The sequence below is a fragment of the Rhamphochromis sp. 'chilingali' genome (assembly GCF_963969265.1).
Source record: "Rhamphochromis sp. 'chilingali' genome assembly, chromosome: 20".
Classification (NCBI taxonomy): Eukaryota; Metazoa; Chordata; class Actinopteri; order Cichliformes; family Cichlidae; genus Rhamphochromis; species Rhamphochromis sp. 'chilingali'.
The window spans coordinates 17,047,565-17,072,556 of NC_137947.1; the positions used below are offsets into that span (position 1 = coordinate 17,047,565).

Below are 24,992 nucleotides of genomic sequence, written 5' to 3' on the forward strand. Positions count from 1 at the left end.
TCATTAATCATTGTTAGATTTATTGAACTGATCAAAGCCAAAGCCACTGGCTGAAGATCACACAAAAGGAAAAAGTCATGAAAGTTCACCAAGTTTGTTATCCTCTGTCATCTCCTCCATACAATATTCCAGTGATGCAATAGCTGCCCCCTCTTTCTTGCTGTTTTTTTCATAACTTGTTTGCCACACTTTGGTCTCCTTAATACCAATAAGTCAGGGTTTGAATAGTTTTATTTGAGAACTGTTGCTAACCTTATGCATCACTCCATGGCCTTGATTTACTATCCCTTAATGTCTTACGTCCAGCATGATAATGTAAAGCAGAAGCACTCAGTGAGTTCAGTTGTCTTCCCAGCCTCTAAATCCACCAGAAAGCCTCTGAGCACAAATGGACAGCTGACAAAAATGTAGAAATTTTATTTTAGAATATATAATAAATTTATACGGTTGGTTCCATATCATGTGATTTTGTGACATCTGTAACACAATGAACTGAAGGTGTTTTAACAGCAAGAGAGTTTACATTGGCTTCCAAACATGTAGCAACAATAATGTGTTAGCAGCAGTAAGTCCGCTATGTTCATAATACATGTTTTTTTTGTTTGTTTGTTTTTTCATCGATGGCACAACAAGCAGAAACTTCCAGCCTTTAAAAGCCACTCATGAACAAAAATAAAAACCCAATGTTATCAGAATCAGAATCAGAAAGGGTTTTATTGCCAAATGTTGAGCGGGTTTACAACATTAGGAAATTGCTGCAGTGCTTCAGTGCAAACATACTGTTATAAATACTGTTATAAATTAAGCTTAAATAGACATGAAAATAAAAATTAGAATAAGAATTAAAAGTGCTAAGTAGATAGATAGATATATACATGATATATACATGAGTGCAGGTGGTGATCAGTGCCAAACATGGAATGATGCAGTGAACACAGCGTAGGGTCATGTGTTAGTGGTGGGAACAGTCATACGGTTATTGTTCATGTGTTCAACAGCAGAGGGGAAGGAACTGTTCTTATGGCGAGAGGTTCTGGTGCGAATGGACCGGAGCCTCCTGCCTGAGGGGAGAAGGTCAAACAGACTGTGTCCAGGGTGAGAAGGGTCAGCTGAGATCCGAGCTGCACGCCCCAGTGTCCTGGAGGTGTACAGGTCCTGCAGAGATGGGAGTCTGCAGCCAATCACCTTCTCAGCAGAGCGCACAACACGCTGCAGTCTCTGTTTGTCCCTGATAGTGGCTCCAGCGTACCACACGGTGATGGAGGAGGTGAGGATGGACTCGATGATTGCAGTGTAGAATTGCATCATCGTCCGTGTTGGCAAGTTGAATTTCTTCAGCTGCCTCAGGAAGTACATCCTCTGCTGGGCTTTCTTAATGACGGAGGTGATGGTGGGCTCCCACTTCAGGTCCTGGGTGATGGTGGTACCCAGGAAGCGGAATGAGTCCACAGAGGTGATGGGGGTGTCAGTCAGGATGATGGGGGGGAGTGGAGCTGTGTGCTTCCTGAAGTCCACAATAATCTCCACTGTCTTCTGGGCGTTCAGCACCAGGTTGTTGTGGCTGCACCAAGACACCAGACGTTCAACCTCCCTCCTGTAGGCAGACTCATCCCCGTCCGAGATGAGTCCAATAATGGTGGTGTCATCTGCAAACTTGATTAGCTTGACAGACTGGTGGGTGGAGGTGCAGCAGTTAGTATACAGGGAGAAGAGCAGGGGAGAAAGAACACAGCCCTGAGGGGAGCCGGTGCTGATGGTCCGGGAGTCCGAGACATTCTTTCCCAGCCTCACATGCTGCTTCCTGTCCGTCAGGAAGTCAGTGATCCACCGGCAGATGGGATCAGGCACATTCATCTGGGAAAGCTTGCCTCGGAGATGGTCTGGAAGACTATAGACTTTATATAAAAAGTCATATAGACTTTATATAAAAGATGGATACAGCCACATGGTCACTGCCATCTTGATGTTTTTAAATCAGACTAAACTGGACCCCTCAGCAGTGTTTTGTGGGTGATGTTGTATAGTAACTAATATAGATATGTGTGGCATAAAGCTAGGGATGTGGCTGTTTTGAATGACAGGTGGGCTGACACTGGCTGCTGAAGTCAGTTTCTGTCAGTCTGCTAGAATTCACCTTTACTGATTCTAGCCACCTACTGGTGTTACTGAGCATAAATTAGCAGACATGTGTTGCATCGGTACAGTTTATGTTTCTGACCATGCTTGCTTTGGTAATTTAGTACCTAAATAAACTCACTTTTGGCTCCAAAAGGAATAAATAAACAAATATTTTTTAAAATGCCAAAACTGGGGCTTCAAAATATGGAGATTTCTTTTATACATACTCTATGGTTACAATACCAAATTTCATCCAAAAAATAATTACAGCGCTGTGCGCATTTTTTTTTTTTTTAACATTTTAATGAACTGATGTTCATGTTAGTAGGCACTAATAATTATGCATCTATTTCTCAGTGTTGCATTCATACATCCACTTTCTCATTAAAATATAATTCCAAAAAGCAAAGACATCAATGGACAAACTGCTAAAATCAGTGCTTTAGAAAAGGACTTTACTTTGTGTGAATGCCACTTTTTCTATGTCCCTTAAAAGAAAAAGAAAAGAAAGTACAGCTTAGGCTGACTGTATCGTCTCTTGTTTTGCAGGTATTCTGTCGTTAACAAATATTTCAGTCCAAGTCACTGAAGCCATGGCACTAGTGAGGCCATAAAGAACCAAATACAACTAAACCCCTAACTGCACAAATGGTGTGTGTGAAGCAGCACTACACAAATTTTGGTATTCCCTAGCTTCACAACGGGAAAAAATGCAGTTGAACCTCAATAATTTATCGCATATTACTGGGAAATCACGCAAAGTCACTCCATATGGTGCTGTCACTTTATGTTCTCCCCGGCCTGTTTTGGGTGTCAGGGAGAGAGGTAAGAGGTGTTTTGATGGTGAAAGCGAGTGCATGAAGAGGTGAGAAATGAGTAGTTTATTGGATGGCTTTGAGATTGGAAACGCATAATAGGATGAGGTCAGTTGTTAACACTGGCAAAAGGTGCCACGGGAGAGTGGCACAACCACACAAGGGCATTCATATAATATAGACGCATGCCACTCAAGAAACCACTCATCCAACAAGAATGTACACACTCAAACTAATTAGCAGAACCGCCCATCCAATGTGTGCATATCTGTTTATGTAAATTGTGCTGGTGTGGTATGCTGCTTAGTGCCACTGCATGTGGCTGTTGAAAACGTGCCAGGCCATAAACACTCCTTGCCTGGTACCCAACCACAGATGTCGTTTCAATAAGCCTTCAGTCGGGCTGAAAAATAAATCCTGGAGGTCCATACCTGTGTGATTACATTCTCTAATTATAGTTTGGAGCAGTAACTCCGAGATGACTGAATGAAACGGGCCCTCGGGGTGTTGTGAATGTAATTATATCCTGACAATTAATAGGCCCAGTCCTCAGAGAAGAGTTTGTTATATGATGACGCACCTGACCGTTTTTAGCTCACCAGGGAAGCCTTTGAATTATGACATAATTACAAGGGAAAACATGATATGCAAGGATGATAATTATCCCCAAGTACAGTAACAGTGAATGGCACTACCTTTTAGAATACGAGTTCATAACAGGGGAAAAGTTTAGATTTCTCCTCGGCACAGTGTTTAACATTAGCTGCTGGGCCAAAAGAGGAAATATCTTGGACCTGGAATGCATCATTTGTGGCCACAGATAATTTCATGAAAATGTTTCTTTATCCGGAGGAGTTTTGATATGTTGCTAATGCTCTGAGTATACACGCACACTGGCCAAGCACACATATTTAAATTGCTGGCAGGAGAGAAAAAGCTAAAAAAGCTACCAGGTCATGCACGGAAATAGAAAGATTAAGAGACAAACATTTGAAAAATGACATGCTGCAATAAAATATATGACTTGTTATGTTTTCTGAGAATGTGCGGAGAAACTGAAGACGTTTTCTGGAGGAAGATGTACACTTTGTCATTCCGCAGCCCTTACCACACTGTGGAGAAGGAGTAGCTCCCCTGATGTTTGTTCTGTATAGTATAAATGCTCAAATAAACTCCCTGTTCTCCATCTACACCGGTGTTTTCACTTCCACTGCCTTAACAGACTTCTGCAGACTGTGTGGGCATGTGCAGACTATCCTTGATTGGCACGTCTTTCATTTTCCAGTAAGTGCTGTTGCAATCTTTAGGACAGCACATCATTTTACACCTATCTCTATCACAATAAACAGCACATTAACACCCACTTCATTAGGTATGCCTTGCTAGTACTGGGTTGGTCCCACTTTTTGTCTTCAGAACTGCCTTAATTCTTTGTGGTGCTGATTCAACAAAATGCTGGAAACATTCCTCAGAGATTTTGGTCCATACTGACATGATAGCATCACACAGTTGCTGCAGATTTGTAGGCTGCACATCCACATTTAAATACCCTGTTCCACCACATCCCAAAGGTGCTCTACTGCACTAACATCTGATGACTACCGAAGTCATTTAAGTACAGCAAACACACTGCCATGCTCAAGAAACCAGTTTGAGATGATTTGAGCTTTGTGACATAGCACATTATCATTCTCGAAGCAACCATCAGAAGATGTGATCATAAATGGATGGGCATGATCAGCAAAAATACTCAGGAAGGCTGTGGTGTTTAAATGATACTCTATTGGTACTAAGGAGCCCAAAGTGTTCCTAGAAAATATATATCACACAATTACAACAACACCAACAGTCTGAACTTTAGACAAAAAGCACGATGGATCCATGCTTTCATGTTGTTTATGCCTCGATTTCTTGTTCTTAGCAACCAGGAGTGGCACCCAGTTTGGTCTTCTGCTGCTGTGGCTCATCTGCTTACGGTTCAACATGTTGCTTTTCTGCATCACTTTCAGCTTTCCTATCAGCTCAAAACAGTCTGGCCATTTTCCTCTGACCACTGGAATCAACAAGGCACCCAGAAAAATTCTCTTTTTCTGAAACAGTCAGACCAGCAACAACCAAAGTGACTTAAATCACCTTTCTCCCCCCTTTTGATGCTCAGTTTGAACTTAACCAGGTTATCTGTCCATGTCTACGTGGTGAAATGCATGGAGCTGCTGCCATGTGATTGGCTGAATATTAGGTACACCTGTTCAACGTGGAGCAGTTGAACAGGTATACTTAATAAAGTGGCTAGTGATGTAGACTGGTGACCACATATTATTATTTACACTAACCTGAGCAGTGTAATTATCTAAAGTATAACTGTACGAATGAGCCTGTAAAACAGACCTGCAGGAAAATTTATAGAAAACTGCTCACCATGATTGTGTAAATTCCCAACTTTGCATATTTGTCTTGAGCTTGCACTCACTTACACCCAATTTCATCCATCCTACTGTGTTGCTTGACATCTGCCCTGGATTTTCAACTGTTTTCATAATTTCTACTTCCCTGCCAGCCTTCCCAGGGCGTGAACACATGCTTGTGTGACAGCCACAAAGACAGGCAGGTGAGGGTAGGCCAAGGGTGGGCATGAGCTCTTGGTGTGCCAGTCAGTAATACTTTTCCTCAGGTCGAGGTGTACTCACCTGGAGGGTGTGTTACTGCTGGAAATCTCTGTAATGAACAGAAGGATGGATCCCTGCCTGATCAAATTCCACTGCAGCCCCATATCTTTGTTGCCTTCCAAAAATGTTCAGCATACCAGTGGGTTTTATTGACTTGTCAGAGCAGACAGCAGGAGTGCAAGCTCTGCCTTGTAAGGTGTGCAGTTAACAGGTTTTAAAGCAGGAATGTCTGCAGATCACTTTTTTTCATTTGTAATACGTTTGCGTGTTTTAGGTAAACGCAGTGATTAGAGCTACTGTAGAGCACACACTGGGAGAAAAGCAATTTAGAAGATAAAGTTATTATGTAAAGTTTTTACAGGACTCTATGCATTCCTGTGAAAAACTTACACCGCATGATTCAGTAGCTTGTAGAACCACCTTTAGCAAGAGTAACTTGAAGTAAACTGTTTTCTGTATGGCTTTCAAATAGATAAAGAGTGAGCCAAAATTCCTCCACATTGTGGAGGAATTTTGGCTCACTCTTCTTTACAACATTGCTTCAGTTCATTGAGGTTTGCAGGCATTTGTTATGCACGGCTCTTTTAAGCATTTCAGTTGAGCTGAGGACTTCGGGTCACCGCAGCACATTGATTCTAAACATTATCTTGTAGATTTGTTCTTATGCTTGAGATCATTGTCCTGTTGCCTCAGCCAGTTTTGGCCAAGCTGTTAGACAGATGGCCTCACACTTACAATACAGAGAAGTTCACAGTCGACTCAGTGACTGCATGGTGGGCAGGTGCTTTATAACTCATATGCCATTTTCGGTTTTCACCAGCAGTGGCGTTGTGCATTATGGTCAAACATCTCCACTTTGGTCTCGTCTGTCCAAAGACATCTTATAGTTTGTTCAGATGCAAATTTGCAAACATAAGCTATGCTGCTATTTTCCTTTTAGAAAGAAGAGGCTTTCTCTTGACAGCTTTTCCAAACAACCCATACTTGTTCAGTATTTGTCGACTTGTTAACATTTAACATGCTAGCCGAGGTCTGTAGAGTCTAAAATGTAGCTCTTGGGTTTTTTGCAGTTGCTTGAATTGTTGCACACTCTGACCTTGAGGAGAATTTCCTGGGATGTCCATTCCTGGTAAGAATGTGGCATTGTGTTTACACACACTTGAATGCTCTGGACCAGCAAACTGCCAAAACTTTTGCTTTTGTGGACACAGTCACACTTGCTGATGATCAATTAATCAAGTGCATTTGGTGAGCAGGATATGACTCCTACTTATTCTCTTAATTCCTATAGAAGCAGTAATATATAACTGTGTTACACATGAAAATCTTGGGGAATAGAACTGCATATACTGAAGGAAAAAAAGTTTAAAACCTCTTGTTGTTGACACAGGACAAGACCTGACACAGGTTGAACCGTGTCAAGTCTACCAGTTTCAATAACCTAGATATTTGGAAGGCCTTTAAGGATTTAAAAAAAAATGCTGTTGATTTTTTTTTTACATCACATAATAGCAGTGCATGAGAGGCACATACTGGGGCGCATGCAAAACTTTATAAAACATCTTCTTTTTTGAAAAGCAGTTCCTGTTATTTCCCACACTTCTGCAGGATGTGTGGCAAACATTTTTACTGACTGGAGAGGCTGCATGGCTTGACTCTCACTGGTGAGACTGAGTCAGGGAAAAGGAGATATGGTAAACTGCCAGTGATGACAGATGCTATTCCACTATCGCTCTTATAATGAGTTTAGCCTCTCTCCCCCTCTTTCTCTCTCTTCCTACTCTTTCCTCTCACCCCCTGTCCTGCAAATACAGTTAGCTGCATGACCATCCGCGATGAATGGCTGTTAACAGCTGCCTCTTTTTTGATAGTTGCCTGTGAGAGCATGTAATTGCATTTGGCCTTGGGTGTACATGCACTCATTAAACCGGTGTCAGTGCCCATTACATTCCTCAGGAGTGCAACTCAGGTAGAATGCAAATCCCAGGCAGGAACGGAGCGTGCTCCCAGGATGTTTCAGCGCAGAGAAGAAAAACACTTTGGAGCTCAGATCAAAAAGAAAACCATGAATTATTATCGGTTTGGGTGTTTTCCTGTTTAAACTCTCCAGGGGAACTGTTCAGTCATTCTGATGAACATAAATACAAATTGAATTCAACACAAATAAAATTCAATAATTGTATCTAAAATAGATCCCAGAATAACCCTGCCAAAAATCTCACTATCAGTAGTAAGAGGATGTGTTCGGCTGAAATAATTGAGCTGGTCCAAGTTGTTAAGGCTCAGAGGGGATAAGATCTGCTATGCTGGGATTGGATCCATGCTGGGATAAGATGCAGAATTCCAAAAATGCCCATCTACATGCCAAGATTCTGTGTTAGACCCATTTGGTTACACTGAACCGCCTTATCTCTTTGCATATTATTTGGATACTGCTAACAAAACACATACATAAATATATTAAAGGCAAAGCATGTTTCAGTGACATTTATCTGAACATTCTAATGTGACTACAGAGGAAGGCGTTTTGAACTGTTATGGAAGTGGCAAACACTAAAACTAACAACCTACAGATTCCTCAAAACCTCCAAAACAGGCTTAATGTTCTCGACGGCTTTCATGTTCTGTATCTATCAGTTATTGTGACACACTGTGTGAGACAAATCATCAATCGTGTAACATCCAGTGAGATGCGATTGTCTGCCTGAATTCCACAATATTACTGCAGAGACAAAGAAGCCACGACATCTCATACAAGAGACTCATTAATGGACTTTAACGCCTGCCGCCCTGCTTATTCCCCAATCACATTATGACATGTTAATGTACTCGGAGGATGAAAGCAAATCAACGAGCAACGGCATGGCGTTTGTTTGGGGTTGCACGAAGGAAATATGAAGGATACTGCAGGCGTATAATGACCCCTAGTGGAAGAACTCCGCACGCACATCTGCGTGCGCACTGTCACAACCACACCCCTAAAAAACAAACAAAAAAAAGGTAAAAGCATGAAAAATTCAAAATATGTCTCTAGGAATCTAAAGGTTGTTCATATATTTGCTCTCTGATCACTCAAAAAAAAAATTAAAATAAAAAATAGCTGTTGCAATTTTAGGATTAAGTAGAACAATGACGGGTGCAGTGCTGTAACTCTCCGACAGATGGCAAAGTCTGCCCAGTTCATACCGTGACACGGGCGTTATCCCTAAACTAGGCCTCTCCAACTCATTGTCTTCTTCAAACCCATCATGGAGTAAGCACTAAATTAAAACCCATAGCATAAAATAACAGAAATAAGCCATTTAATTTATATTGTTCCAGCCACATTTGAGCCACTTATTTAGTGAGTCTACCTCAACATCTCTACGATACTGCGTGATAAAATACGTCTGTACAGCCACTGTCAGGTTTTAGGGCATTGTTCAGTAGCAGTGTAGACCTGTTTGGCAGGCAGCACACTCCCTGTAGCTGGATTTGGTCTAAATCTGCCGGTGACTGTTCCAACTGTGCCCTTAACTGCTTTCTGGTGACTTGAATGATGAGCTCTGGAGCAGACAAAGAGAGTGTATGTGCACGAGAGAGAGAGAGAGGGCGAGAGATCCCATCATCCTTCCTGGTGGGAGGTTTGAGATGAGCTGCGCAGACCCGTCCGCTACCGACGCATCTTCCTGGCCTGCCCCCCTCTCTCTCTCGCTCTCTCTCTCCCTCCCGCTCGCTCCCTCTCCCAGTCTCTCTCTTTCCTCCTTTTCTGTCTGCCACTAGCCTACCTGAAGGGAAGTGTACAAAGCCGATAAGAAAATCTGGCGTGCCGGCGGGGCCCTGTGTGCGCTATGCTGCGGTAAAAGGGCCGCTATTTGCGGTGTTCACAGGGGATGTAGAGAAGAACAGAGGCGCCGCTCTCCCTCACGGACCGCGCCGTGTCTGCTTTTGCTCTACCCAGCCCGCCGCATCGCTGAGCGGCCTATGAAGCACACAAGATGTCGACCAGAACGCCATTGCCCACAGTGAACGAGCGTGACACCGAGAACGTAAGTGCAGCTGTCCGGAGACACCTGAGCGATACCGGGCGTGGGGACGGAGTGGTAACGACCCGGGGATGTGGTTATTTTGCGCACTGGCCGGTGCAGGTTAATGGCAGCTCTTCGTGAGGCTACAGTGTTGCAGAGTGACTCGACCAATGAGCACAGCAGCTTTTTTTCACCCCCCCTCCCTTCTGATGGGAATGAAAGCATGGAGCGTAGAAATAGCTTAGAATTAAAAGTGCGGCCCGGCTGTGACTGCCTCGCTCTCTCTACACAACAAGGCTACCCTGAACAACGCACTGCGTCAGTATTATGCCGCTTTTAATGGCACAAGCGAGGCTTGAATGTTAACACTGAGAATGAGGTGTCTGTGTGGCCTGTGAGAAAATGGTGTTGCTCCACTCGTGCAGCTGGGGGTGGGGGGGTATTTTCTAGTCCACGACGTCAATATATAGGGTGTGTGTGTGTGTGTGTGTGTGTGTGTGTGAGAGGGGGGGGATGTTGCCCTACTTTTCAATTGCAAGGCTCGGTAGCATCGCAATGTAACATCCATAACCTATCGGGCCCTGCTGTAGGAGCACGCTCGGTGCTGCTGAGGAGGAGGCAGCGTGTTGTTGTTCAGCGAACCAACACGCAGACAACAGGGCGAAGAACGACTTGAATTAATCACAGGAGATTTCTCATGCGCCGTGTGGAGGAATGTTTATGAACGACCACCCACTCCCAATTATGGCGCGCACATCCACAATAATGTAGCTCTTCAGAGATCAGAACAGATGAGGGCTGCTCCTCTGTGTGTGTGTCTGTGTGTGCTGACAGGCTGTGACATATCTGGGTTCGTCTGATTTTTTTCTTTCTTTCCTGGAAACAGAAGCCTCCTTTAAGGCTGCAGGCAGTCTGTATTTGTTTTTTTTAATGGTTGACCTATTCATAGACTTACAGAGAGGGCTTTTATTTTGCCTCTATATTTCTGAGCACGTGTTTGCCCGGGTTGTCATGTTGAGGTGGTTAAAATTCAAGTGAGAAAATGCATTTCCTCTTCAGCAAAGTTGCATAACTTAACAAACCCTATTGTTAACTTTTACATGAAGACATCGGTCCTCTCTTGCTCTCATTGTCCGATACATTACTGAACAATGATCTGCCAGTGTTCAGTAATGCATCAGCTCATAGGAGTGCTAATGTAACTGTCTGTCTAATGCTGCACTCTCAGACACAGACACAGACTTCTGGGTGGCTATTAAAGCACTGCCTCAGCATCACTGGCAGTAGCCAGCCAGCCCAGGCTCCCTCTGTTCGACTCCAGCACGCAGCCCCAGGGCCCACTTGCAGCTGAACTGCATTGCATAACAGCTTATTACTCAGAAAGACAAGTGGCTTTAAGTGCAGCAACAGAAGTAGCTCTCTTCTGGCTTTCTTCTTCATCTTTTTTTATTAATGTGTGTGTGTATGTGCACAGGTGTGTTATGCCTCATGTTTGCCCCCCTGAAGACATCATCTCAGTGTCTGGGATCAATGGATGGACAAGTGAAACAAATTTTGTGCATTAATCAATCACAAGAGCCCAGAGTCATTTGCCTGTCCAAATATTCCACTGCTGATTTAGAGAACCTAAGCCAAGTGTGTGTGTGTGTACACACAGTTGTGTGGCTGAAGGTCAAACTGGCCTCATTACAGGTGTGATCTAAAATTGACTTGAAAGGCACTAGTGTGGCATTTACCCGCTGCAAAAACAACACATGCACATTTCTCTGATCTAAAAGAGGCATTACAAACAAAACCATCTGAATTTGTTGGGATTTAATATAAATTTATGCTGTGAAATGTACACATGCATCATAGCACTCCCTCAGTGAGGCTAGCTGAGGTGTTGCGCACACAGCAGGGTGTAGCGTTTCCCCAGTGAAATGGGAGCAGGGGAGCCCGGGTAACCAGACCAAGGCTTTATTCTCTGGCTGGGTGTGGTGCTCAGGAGCAGAGGATCATGGGATCTCTGACCTGGACTGACATTAGCAGCTGTTGTAGAGGAGAGGACCAGAGGAGACTGCATATAGCCTGTGCCAGCATAGTACTTATAGCAAGCTGTTCCTAATTCACCTTCACATGCTGTATCACAGAGACGCTTGTTATTGGTTTTGACTGTGGAACCAGCAACATTGTTATCACAAAATGTGCCTGTGTGTTACACTTTTTTTGCTGGTTTTGTCAAAGACACACAGTCTGAAGTTCAGTTTCTTCTGATATTGACTCTTACACTGTGAATGATAGGGTCATTAGGTTTAAGGCGTTAAAGCACCGAGATTTTGATTCTCCCCCAAATACTTCTGTATAGATCCTCATTGTGAAACCAACTCTGGAATTGGGGCAAAGCTACTCTTTCAAAGTTCAGCTTTAACAGTACTGCATTGCTTCTGTATGTTTTGCCTGTATAGCAAAATGATGAGTTTGGAAATGTGCCACAAAACTACTTAAATAATATTGGTGTCTGTGTAAATCAAAGGATGTTGCTGATCTCCACTTTTTTTCCCTGCAGCACTCTTCGGTGGACGGCTTTGTTGAACCCCAAGCCCCCCCAACAAAGTCCGCGAGTCGTCACAGCCTGCCACGATGCCGCAACTCTTTCACCTCCACAGAGGAGCACCCTCACATTGGCAATTACCGCCTCCTCAAAACCATTGGGAAGGGGAATTTTGCCAAAGTGAAGCTGGCACGACATGTCCTGACTGGACGAGAGGTGCGACAAATTTTTAATCTTTGCTTTATAACGTTTATACTGTGCATTTTATTTGTGTTATATAATATAGTGATGCACTGATCCAATATTTATATGGGATATTGATCAGCAGCAGTGCATTATTTGCTAAAAGGACAGCTAACAGCAAAGGATCAGCAGTTTAAGGTATTTTAAATCTGCTACACCAACAACTTCTCTGTTTTAAGTAGTTTGTGACTAAGCTGTGCTCACTAAGTTGACTGAAAAGCTCAGTCAGTGATTCTTTTTCTGCAAGACTCTGTGCAGTAGGTTTGTAGTTCATGAGTTGTCATCGACTCAGATTTTTGTTATCATGACCTCCACCTGCCTTTTTTCTTTTTTGTTGCGGTGCATGAACGGTAAAGGTGAGAACGGAAAAAGGACAAACTACCACAACAATAAACAGATGCTAAGCTGGAATAAAATGAGTAATAATATTATTAGTTATTTAACACAAATTGCTACTGCTGGGGTCATTTGAGCTGAAGTCTAATCAGGGACACTCAGACTTCCCTCTCTCAGGCCACCTCCTCCAGCTGTTCTGGGGGGACACCAAGGTGTTCCCAAGTCAGCCAAAATGTGTAATCTCTCCAGCACGTCCTGACTCTGCACCAGGGAATCCTCCCAGTAGGATATGCCCATCCTGGTCAGAAGCCTGAAGCTTCAACCCGCTGCTTTTTTCTCAGAGCAACTGTACTTTGAGTTCCTTCCAAATGACCGAGCTCCTCACCCTGTCTCTAAGGTGAGCCCAGCCACCCTTCATGGAGGAGGCCCATTTCACTTCTATTCACAGTCTCATTTGTTCCATCACCACCCAGAGCTCGTTCCCACAGGTGAAGGCAGGAACGTAGATCAACGGCTCCACTTTCACATTCAGCTCTCTCTTCAACATGACACACCAGTATAGCGTGCACATCCAAGTGGGCACAGTACCAACACCTGTTAATCTCCCGCTCTGCTCACCCTTATTATTGAACAAGACCCCCCCAAGATACTTAAAATCCTCCACTTTTGGCCAGCAACTCATTCCCAATCTAGAGTGGGCACCCTTTTCTGACTGTGACTCATGGTCTTACACTTGAACTATAACTTGGAACCCAGGGCAAGCTGGAGGTCGTTGTATGACGAACCCAACCTATCTGCAAAATGCAGAAACATGATCTAGAAGCCACCAAACTCGACCCCCTCTAACACTTTTAAAGTTTGTGCATAAAAAATGTTGAACAAAATCAAAAGTTAGGATTAAGGAGTCAGCGTTAGCTCCTGGCACAAACTGTTTGTGCTGATATTAATGTCACAGGGGGTTTGAAGCTCTGCAGTCACCGAGTCAGCAAATCTTTGGTAACTTTTACACACCATGTGCATCAGCACTCGGCAACCACGCTCTGTAACTTTAAATGAGCGGTTCCTCAACCCCTTGCAATAGTACCACTCTGAGTTAAATGTTGAATATCTTGGAGGTAAGAAGGTTCATGAACTGACTTGTTCCAACAGTGGTATCCTATTACAATATTACGATCAAATTCAGTGAGCTCTTTGGAACAACCCATTCTTTCATAAATGCTTGTAAAGGCACCTGCGGCGATGGGAAAACACCTGAATTCAAAGATTAAGAAACTCTGTGGCCCTCTGTGGCCGACTCTTTCATTGCTCCATGTTAACAATTAAGACTGCAGTTTTCTTTCATTGTTGGTTGATTTAAGTTCAGATCCCTATTTAGGAGTGTTCTTGTTTTATTCGACCTATTTAAAACATGAATATATTTAATTCACCCTCACAGGAAACCAACAAAGTAGAGCTGGGCGATATGAGATTTTTTCATATCACGATATGTTTTTTTCATTTCAGTCGATAACGATATCTAACACGATATAAGCCAAATAACTATATTTGTAAGATTTAAATGTGCCGTTGCTCACAAGTAAAATGTGAAATAATCAGCAGCTTGTTTTTATTTAAATATTTATTTCCCATAATAAGTTCAACAGGGTAGATGTACTTAAGGAACATGAGACTTTTTCAGATAAATAAAGGCAAATATTGCAAACTACACAAAAGGCAGCCGCTAAAGCGTTTAAGTTTCAAAATAGAACAAACGAAGCAGACTACTAAATTGTCAAATCCACTTAGAAACAAAATATTAATTCTAAAAATAAATCTTAGTTTGTTTTACAGAAGAACAGACAAAACTGACTAACTTTTGTCAATATCAAATAAACTGAGAACTAAAAGGAAATTCTCAATCTCTCCTTGTTGTATAGCTGAGCTTTTCAAACAGTTTTTAACAGTTACTTTAGTCTGACAAAAGCCGAATGACGAATTAGCGCTTCCATTCAGAGACTGAGGCTACGTCCACACGTACACGTACACGTGTGGAAAATCTCAGTTTTTGAAAACTGAGATTTTCCGTTTTCGTTTTAAAAAATAATCCCGTCCACACATAAAGGCAGAAATGAAGGAAAACGCTGCTATGAACATGCCAAAGCAGCAGGTGGCGCTAGATTCCTAACCGTGCAGAAATGTTGGCCAATCAGAAGTCTAGAAGCCTCGGTGGGAAAAAGTAAACAAAGCTGGGGCATAGAAGCAGAACCGAGTCGTATGTGTGGAGGGACAGTAACTGTGTGTATATGTAAGCATTTAAACACTGCTGATTTTTCTAGTCGGCACACTCATTTCCTCCATTACCCGCTGGCTGCTTCCCAAACAAACACACGTGCGGCTTGGCACTTGTGCTGTACGTAACAAGTCACGCGACGTGACGCTGCGGCTGTGATTGGTTCGGCTCTGCGCTACTTAATTTGGATTGGCTGACCTTTTTTTTTTTTTTTTTTTTTTTTTTAAAGAGGACAAGAGCGGCGAGGTCTATCGCGATAGCTTAATTTCTCTATCGAGTAAAAGTTATATCGCGATACATATGTTATCGTTCTATCGCCCAGCTCTACAACAAAGCCATACTGTACTAAATACTCTGAGTGACCTTTTCATTTATAGTTTCAGTTCTGGTAACAATGCAAGAAGGCTCACTTAAAAGAAAAATATTTCAGCTTCACGGCTGAATTATTTGCATCTTTTTCAAGTTATGCCTCGCCGCATAGAAACCACAACGTGACAGAATGATGGTATCGCTATTTATTTATCAACTCAAAATGATTATACATGAATTAGTTGATAAGGCATTGATCTACTTGCAGTCAGACCCAGTTTTCGGCCGTGTTCTGGCTGTCAGATGAACGAATTATCTCCTGCCATGACAATGTTGTACTTGACCATGTTAGCTTTCCCAGTGAGGACAACCTCTCGCTCCCTTTCACCCACTCACAGTCATACACTGCTGCCTTGTCAGAGTGATAGATGCCCTGCTTTGATGTGTTGTAATTAAAGCTCCTGTTTCTCTAAGGAGAAAACGATGACCTGCGATCTGCTCACTGTCTTTCACTCAGTAGGACCCGCAGGGCTCACTGACAGCCCCGATCCACCTCAGAGGTCCTTCTCATGTCTGTCTTAGCCACTTGCATCTTTTAATCCTCTGAGTTTTAAAAAGCATCAGGTCATATCGGTATTGAGTGCCCAGGGAATAAATATTCTCTCAGGTCTAACCGGTAACAGTTTGATCTGTTCTGTGTCCTTTAATGCAAGTGTAAAACAGACACATTGAGTGTGCTACCCACTGTTTGCCGAGAAGGTCAGGCGCCACTTTGTGTGCCTGAGAGCCTTTGCTGGCTCATCAGAATGCAAAGACATGGATCAGAGTAAGGGAGAAAACAGGTGGAAAGAACATGACCCACTAAAACGAATGTTATCGTAGCAGGAACCTAGAAAGACACTTACTGACATAGATTTTCCAGATGTGATAAACAGAGGTTTAACTGTGTAGAAAAACAACAAAAGGTCCTGTGAACCAAAAAGGAGGTTGCACAGACTCACTTCCACGTGACAGAGTGTCCTCTGTCTGCCCAAACGAACACGCACGTCAATTCACACGCATGCTGAGCTATACTAATGGTAACATTTGCCTCTACCATACGCCCCTATGAACTTACTCAGCGGACAACATTATTTGTAAACTTAACTGAAATTAAGACGTAGTCCTATAATGTCATGACTTTTCTATATCAGGGGTATTTAATTAAAATTTAAGGAGGTCCAGTTAAAACTCCCTCAAACAAACATTACAGTCCAGTACGTTTTATTTTTAAGTAGCTTAAAAACGTTCAACATTATTTCAACAATGTTTATTATTCTTTTTTTTTTTTTAATGAACTGGCGTGCAGTCTAATAATATAATAATGACAGAATGTCATTTTCTCGTTTCAAGTAAAATAACTTTTGAATTCAAATGTCTTTAAATAAAGTGCTCAATTTAAAATGTTAAAAAGTGTAGTTTGACTTTCTTCTTTGCTTCGTTTTCTTTAACCACATTTTACGTGTAAACCCATCTCAGCTTTAACCCTCCGTTTCTTTCTGTGTGTTTCCTGTGTGCATAAATTGACCATCACAAAGGAAAAGGCAGCACAGATGAAAAATACCTTTACTGTAAATACGAGAGAGTAAAATAGAAACTGTCCATCAAAATCCACAGTCCACCTATTGGTGACCTGGGATTGATATAATTTATTATTAGTGTGGTTTTATCATACATATAGTGGCAATATTGGGGGAAACCAATCAGATATAGATTGTACATAAAATATACTTGCAGCCAGTGTTGAACCCTGTCTTTTATTGTCCAAGTTTGAAGCCTTGGGTTTGTCGCTTTCTCTGTTGCAGTCTTTGAAAACTGGATGAGAGAGCAGAACTCGTTAGCGAATGTTAGCATTAGCTAGCTTGGTTAACTCATTCTGATAATTGTATTGCACACTCACAAGGTAGACATGCCTATTTCACAGTAAACAGGACAGTAAGTTACAAAATGACCAAATTTTTCTGCAATGAAGAAGATTTGAAACTATCTGTTGAGGCTATAAACTGCTTGCCTGAGGCAAAAACTTAAGTGAGAAGCAGAATTGTTTTCTCAGACTCTTGTATACCATAGATGACTTTTTCTACCACGAAGAGTCACCATCTGGCCATTAGGACTGCTTCACAGACCTGGAGGCTACATCCATCAAGTTTACATATGAGCATGAATGTCATGGTAATTTAATGCTTTTAAGGCATTAGGTTTAGAGTAAATGGTCACTTTCCATTAATTCTGAATTATGTTTACAAATAGTTTTAACGTAAATAACAAATCAATCAAATTATCTGTTGATCTGTTTATCTTTTTCAGTCTATGTTGCAGCTTTCTTGCTGACACATGGAAGGAATTTGACCCTTGTTCTTAGAAGCTCTCAATATCCTCTTAGTCTCCGCAGAGAGCAAATTTACTTGGAGAGCTAAATATAGAAACGAGGAAAACAAAGCACTGAAAATATGGACATACTCATTAGCACTTATATGGCAAGTATGGTATAAACTGTGCTTCTTGTTTTAGAGTGCATAGAAGTGAGTAGAAGCAAATATGCATACAACATTCAGAGCACTTATTTGCATAGATGTGACGTGAAAATAACTTTTGTTGTCGTACATTTCATACATCAGCCCTGCTCCCTGTATTACAGTCATGCCTTTCTTTTCATCGCATATGACCTTATACAATGCTAAAATACTTCCCTTTAGCACACAGATATCATGATTCTGTGGTTTTGATAACAGAGCCTAAAGGGAAATCAGAGTGTAGAGGAAACGCGCAAAGCACTCGAGCACACGAGCGATGCAAAGTTTCCCCTTTGTGTCCTCGCTGTCTAAATATTCACACACGATCACAAGTCCTGCATACTGTGAAGAGCATATGGCCCCTGTGTTACGACTGGGCTGAATAATTAACACTGATGCACAGTGCCCTTCTGTCACTGTGAAACTGAATTATTTACCCTCAAATCCATTAGCGTGAACACACACGCACCCACATGCACACAGAGGCCTTGTGTATGATTTTTGTGCCGTCCACTCATTCATCAAATCTCTGTCTGCTAACAAAAATGAAAATATTTGCCCGGCATCGTGTCGAGGAAATTAAATGAATCTCACTGACTCATGCAAAGGGAATAGTGGAAGTTGATGCAGCAGAGTGACACATGAGGACCGTTCCAACACCTGTAGGCGTACTGTACATCAACAGACACGCAAATACGTGCCTAAACCTGAGCTTCGTCCGTGACAGGAGGAAGCAGAGAGGAAGGGAGTCTGTCTGTGCACCTGCCCACCTAAGAAGGGCTACAAATAGACACCACCTGCATACTGTGTTTTTCTACACATAGTAGGCCTTTCTGCAGTCTTTCACTTTGCTCCATCCTCTCCCTGTTAGACTGTTTCTTGGTGTTATTATCAAGTTTGGCTTCTGGGGTTGTATCAAATTAAATTACAAAACAATTTGTGCCATAGTTCTTAGGGAAAGTGGTTTTAGATGAATAACCTGTATTCTCATCACCATGACTCAGCATCTGCTTGCTGGTTTCCCCCCTTACCAGGCTTACCAACAGCCTGCATCCACTGAAGCATGCTTATTAAGCTCTTATAAGGCCAGAGGCACAGTAATGCTTTAGAAAAAATGTATGTTTTTGTGATATTATTCATCTTTAATGTTATCAGTGTGTCTTCTACAGAGGTTACAATCTTTGTGCTAGAATGTAATTCAGCAGATGAACATAGATGATGACAAAATCTCTTCAAGATCCGCTCCTATGATACTTCTAATGTTAGACATGGTTATGATTGGAGATCATGGTTAAGGCACAGCTCCCTGGGGGTAGAGTGTGGGGGGGGACACATCCTACAATAATGTTGTATAAATCACTTGATTTGAGATGAGTCGTGCAACTCCTATACCCAACAAAATGTTAAAACCTAGGGCTTTGTCACTGTGTGATACATTCACTATATTTCCAGAAGTTATTCACTTCCATAGCCACAGGTGAATAAAATCGCCTGTCTCATGTTTGCAGGCTGCTTCTGCAAACATTTGTGAAAGAATGAATTGCTCTCAGGAGCTCAGTAAATTCCAGCATGGTACCGTGATACGATGCCACCTGTGGAAGAAGTCCAGCCATGAGATGACCTTGCTATTAAAGATAAAGTAGTTTAAGAACTGCACATGGAGATTTTTGTATGAAGAGTTTCAATGGCCCAGCAGCTGCAGCCAAGCTTTCCATCAGAATGCAAAGTTTTGGTGTGGTGTAAAGCATGCCATCACTGGACTCTAGAGCATTGGAAACCTTTTCTCTAGAGTGACAAATCATGCTTGTTCATATGACAATCAAATGGATGAGTTTGTGTTTGGGGGTTCCCAGGAGAATGGTACTGTTCTGACTGCGTTGTGCCAAGTGTTAAGTTTTGGTGGAGATGGAATTATGATGTGGGGTTGTTTCTCGTCCAACATCAGTGTTTGATCTCACAAATGCACTTCTGGAAGAATGATCAAATATTCCCAGAAACACTCCTAAACCTTGTGGAAAATCTTCCCAGAAGAGTTGAAGTTTTTATTGCTGCTAAGGGTGGGCTGAAATCACATTAAACCCTATAAGAATGGCAGACGAGCAAATACGTTTATGCATCTTTAAATTCTCCTGTATTGTTACTTAGTGTAAATCCAAGATACAGATTCTTTTGGTTAAGTCCAAACTGCAGCCATGGACAGCATTCACAGTTATAGCTGGACTCATGCTCTGTCCCCATACGTGTGATATGCTAACTTTGTGCAATGTAATAAAAAGTACGTACATTTACATGCGCCATTTGGTGCAATAAAGTTGGGCAAACAACACAGCGTTCTGTAACCTACTGGTTTATTCGATCAGGAAAGTGGAACTTTGACAGACTAAGTTAATTTTTAACTGCACAGATGTTAATTCGATATTTTTCTGTTTGCTTTATTAATGCATTTTATGAATATATTATCTTAGCACCAAAGCCAACAGCAGCTTCTCCTTTCCAGTTCTGAATTGAGACAACAGCATCCATTCAGTACAAAGTACAGTGCAAAAAGAAGGAACAAACGCATGTTTAAGAGCTTTGATACTGTCAGTTGGTTGAAGAGTCTCAAGAGACATATGGAGGCTGTAAAACGCGTGAAGGATTTCAAATATCAAGTCAGCAAACAGCTACTAGTTTGATCCTTAGACCCCTTTGCTCTCTGTAGTCAGGCTAAGAAAAGATTTTATGGTAATTACCTGTGGTTAGGTTATAAAAACTGTCATTCTAATTTATTTACGCATATAAAAAAAGCTTAGCATAGCACTTTTTTCACACATGCAGCTGTGAACTTTTCTAGACTTGTGTGTGAGCAATCAGCTCAGACATTAAATGGTGTTTAACCTGAGAATTTAGTAGTACAGGATGACTTTATGTGTGCTACAAGGGAGCTAAGGGGTGGGGGGCAACATATCAGTGTATGAAAAACTAAAACTTCTCAAGATAATATAGTGGCTCGCTTTTGACTCTGCAGTATGGCACAGATAGTCAGTGAAAGCTGCTGAGCTCTCAAAGTGAGGAGACTATGTCAGTTTCCTCAAGCACTTTGGGGTGATTATTGAGATGGATGCAAATGACTGCTGACATGGTTGCCAATTGAGAATATTTACCCAAACTTTTCTTGCTCCCTGCTTTAAGTTGCCTTTCTCAGTGTGTAAAGGCTCTTGATTCACAGTATAGTCATAGTCAAGAGGGAATTTGTATTTCTGCTTTGATCTCTGCAAATCAATGCTTCACGTCTTAATGAATTACTGAATAGAGAAGCTTTTAGGTGTGTTCAGGCTGAATGGATGATTCAGCTGTGACATGTTTTGACAAAGTCACCTCACCGCACAATAGTGAAATAATAAGAATTCATTTCAATGAAAGTTTTAACTGCACAAATACAAAACTGGAATTAGCTTTGACATCTTGGTTATCTTTTATTTTTTTCCTGTCTGCATCCCGCTCTCTCTCCCCCCTTCCCTCCCTTTCTTTTACTTCCCCTGTCTTCCTGTCTTTTCTCTCTCTAGGTGGCGGTGAAGATAATAGACAAAACCCAGCTGAATCCAACCAGCCTACAGAAGGTGAGTTTATGTTTTATGACCACATGGTAACATTGATGTCTTGGTTACAGTGTTCGTGGGCTTTTCCGATAGTCTTTCCCGAGTTCTCCCCACTCTGTTCTTTGCTCTTTGAACTCAGGATGTGCTATTTTACATAATGTAATCAGATGTACTCAGGAGAGACCACAGGGCTTGTTTAATCTCCAGCCACAACCTCCTTCACTCCTGACTCTGTTGTTTGTGGTTACGGGCAGCTAAAAATACACTTGCTGTCCGGTTTGTCACTTCCCTTGTCTAGCAGTCATAACCAATTAGAAAAAAGGCTGTGGGACTGTTTCCTGATTACTGACTCCCATTAAACACACGTGGTTATCTTTGTGCTCTTTGTCCATATATTGCATTATTAGCTCTCAAACCAGGCTAATCCAGGTTCATCTTCAAATAGGTCTTTGAATATATGTGAAAAGGGAAGGAGTGCTCAAAAGCTCCTCACTTTCCCTAAATTTCGTCACTCCAGTGGTTTTAAACTTAAGCCAGTCCTCACAAAGAAAGCTATCCAAGTAAATGCACAGACCGGTACACATACAGTCATCATCGCAGATTAGAACATGTGGAAGGAAAGCAAGAGCTGCCAACATCACCTACTGCGAGTCTAAAAATAAATCAGGTGTGCAGCTGACTGACTGGAATTCTTTTCATGATCATGACATTATCGTAGCGCGGCTCACCAGCGCTGCTGCTCTTTTACTTTCCGGTTTTTGTAAAAGATGAAAAAATTACCTAGCAACTGACTGACTCATTTTGATAATGGACAATTATAACAACCACACCTACATAAATGACACTTGATGGTGTCTTTGTAGGCCACCAGGGTGGGAAAATGTTGCCCCCTACAAGCTTCTTAATGACAAAATAATTGCGATTAGCTTCTAAATAGTGCTTCCACCTTATGTTGGTCTGAATGGAGATGAGATGAGTGAACTCGGTGAGTGAGTGAAGGCTGGCCTAATCAAGCAGAGTGTAATCATAAAGGGCTATTGTGAGACCAAATCTGGTTCACTGCCGAAGTCCTTCTTTGGCATCTGTAAAACACGGTGGTTTTTCGCCTATCAGGGCATTTCTAACACGATTATATTCCTGCAATTGTCTTGGATCTTAATGGGATCCGACGGCAATTCTTTAGCCAATCAGTGTGTAGTTGCTGTGAGAGTTTCAAGCTCTCAGTTCCACGCTCATCTAATCTGACTGAGATAATTCTCGTTGTTTGAGCTCTTTTGTGTCGCAGCCTATTGTGTGGTTTCTAATCTGTGCACAAAGTGAGGGTAATGAACATTTTGTTTTGTGCGTATGTGGTGGATTAATATTCTGCATAGAAACTGACTGGGACACTGCCAGATTGGGTCATGAGGAGTTTCATACCGGATGGGTTGGGTTGTCCGCTGTGTAGTGTTGAATGTAGCAGGACAGATGTATCACGTGACCGTGCAGCCCAGTTGATCAATTATTCAGTGGGCTTTCATATGTGAGCTGCAGCACTTATACAGCTTTTTTTAATATATAGGGGATAAAGTGTTTTTAATATTACATCATACAGTACATTGGCGTTTGCATTCACATTAGCAGATGATGTCAAATGTTCTGTATTTGTATCAACTGTAGAGTCTTGTTATGTATCCTTATTTGGAGCATATACACAGTTATATATTTTCACGCCCTCTGCTCCATACTGTAGATTCCCGTAATAGTATACAGATATGCCATCTGCAATGCAGAAGCTCGTCTTGTAATGCAGCAGCCGTCTCCTGGACTGAATCGATCGTCTCATTGACCCAGAGTGTCCTATGCTACCCTTGTAAAAGCTCCATCACGAATACATTAAAGGGAACATGTGCTTTTTATATACAGTTTTCTGCTTGGGCACTCTTTCGACCTTGGACTGATCAAATAATGCCTTGGAAAAACCAAAGAGAAGCAACATTGCAGTCATTTGCTCTGTTTCCTGTTTTTTTGGAGGTTTGTATTGCTGCTGATTATCAATTGAAAGGCTGGAAAAATAATAACAAGTGGGCATCGAGAGTGCAAAAATGAGAAATCACCACTGTGCTATAATATGTAGTGTGGATAATTTAATCTCACATTTTATCAGAGCTTTTCATAGATCTAATTTTATTTTCAGCCATGGTTTTTGCTTTTAACGATGATGAAAACAAGATTATGGAGATTCTTTTTTTCTATGATGCGTTTGTATTGTGTCGTCTAATAAATCTAGCATTTCCCTTTATGTTTCTGTTCTATTCTCCATTAAAATCCCCCAAGTCACACCCTGGCAGGCTGACGCATTTTCAGTTAGGTTCACATTTGTTTGTTTATTTATTTTTCAGTCCAGTTATAATTAAAATTCAAGAAAACACAGTTAAGGTTTTTAAAAAAAAAAAGAACCAAAAAAGAAAACCTTTACAATATTTAAGATTAAAATAAAACAAAACAAACCATGATCTTACCAAAGTCAGTCATGATATTTAGATTTTTCATTCACTCTTAAATGTTTCCTGGGTGTACAAAATATTCATCCTGGTCACTTTGTTGGGTACACGTTACTAGCGCTTGGCTGGACCCTCTTTTGTCTTCAGAACCATTAATTCTGCTGCTGGAAACATTCCTCAGAGATTTTAGTCTGTATTGACATGATAGCACACATCCAGGATCCATGAATCTCCTGTTCCACCACATCCCAAAGGTGCTCTATTGGATTGAGATCTGGTGACTGTGGAGACCTTTTGAGTACAGTGAACTCACGGTCATGTTCAAGAAATCTGAGCTTTGTGACATGGTGCGTTATTCCACTGGAAACGACCATCAGACCATGGCTACACTGTGGTCATAAAGGGATTGACATTGTCAGCAACAATACTCAGCTATGCTGTGGTGTTTAAATGATGCTCATTTGGTATTAAAGACCCCAAAGTGTGCCAACGAAATATCCCCCACACCATTACACCACCACTGATATGTGGCATTTGTTCATGCTAAATTTGAACTCTAGGTTCTGAACACTGCAGCAGATATCGAGATTCATCAGACCAGGAAACATTTTTCCAATCTTCTAATTGGTGAGCCTGTATAAATTGTACCCTCAGGTTCCTGCTCTTAGCTGACAGGAGTGGAACCTGCTGTGGTCTTCTGCTGTAGCCAGTTCCTTCAAGGTCTGACATGTGCGTTCAGAGATGCTCTTCTGCACAACTTGGTTGTAACGAGTGATTATTTGAATTACTGTTACATTCAGCTCAAGACAGAATGTCGCTTTTCGCCTGTCTTCTGGCCATTTAAAGTCATTTAAATCACCTTTCTTCTTCATTCTTATACTGGGTTTGAATGTCCTAAATGCTCAGAGTTGCTGCCAGTTGATTTAATGATGTCATATTTGCATTAGCGAGCAATGGAATTTGTGTCTACCTAATAAAGTGAGTATATTAAAATAAGCGATTTTGTTGAAGGCACTCTTCAAATTACAAGTCTAGACCTAATTTCACTGTAATGCTTGAGGCTGTTTGGGCTGCTCTATGACC

General features: G+C 41.7%; 1 protein-coding gene across 3 annotated transcripts in view; it reads left to right on the forward strand.

Moving 5' to 3' along the window:
- The first annotated feature begins 9,262 nt into the window (after window positions 1–9,262).
- mark1 (MAP/microtubule affinity-regulating kinase 1) overlaps window positions 9,263–24,992 on the forward strand; it is a 39,009-nt gene continuing 23,279 nt past the window's right edge. Inside the window, exons 1-3 of one of the 3 annotated variants that reach the window (XM_080869409.1) lie at window positions 9,263–9,627; window positions 12,155–12,355; window positions 21,394–21,447. In XM_080869409.1, coding sequence (XP_080725535.1) covers window positions 9,577–9,627; window positions 12,155–12,355; window positions 21,394–21,447 — 306 coding nt within the window. In that variant the 5' untranslated portion in view covers window positions 9,263–9,576. The remainder of the gene's footprint in view (window positions 9,628–12,154; window positions 12,356–21,393; window positions 21,448–24,992) is intronic. The other 2 variants (XM_080869407.1, XM_080869408.1) reach the window with 2 other exon arrangements.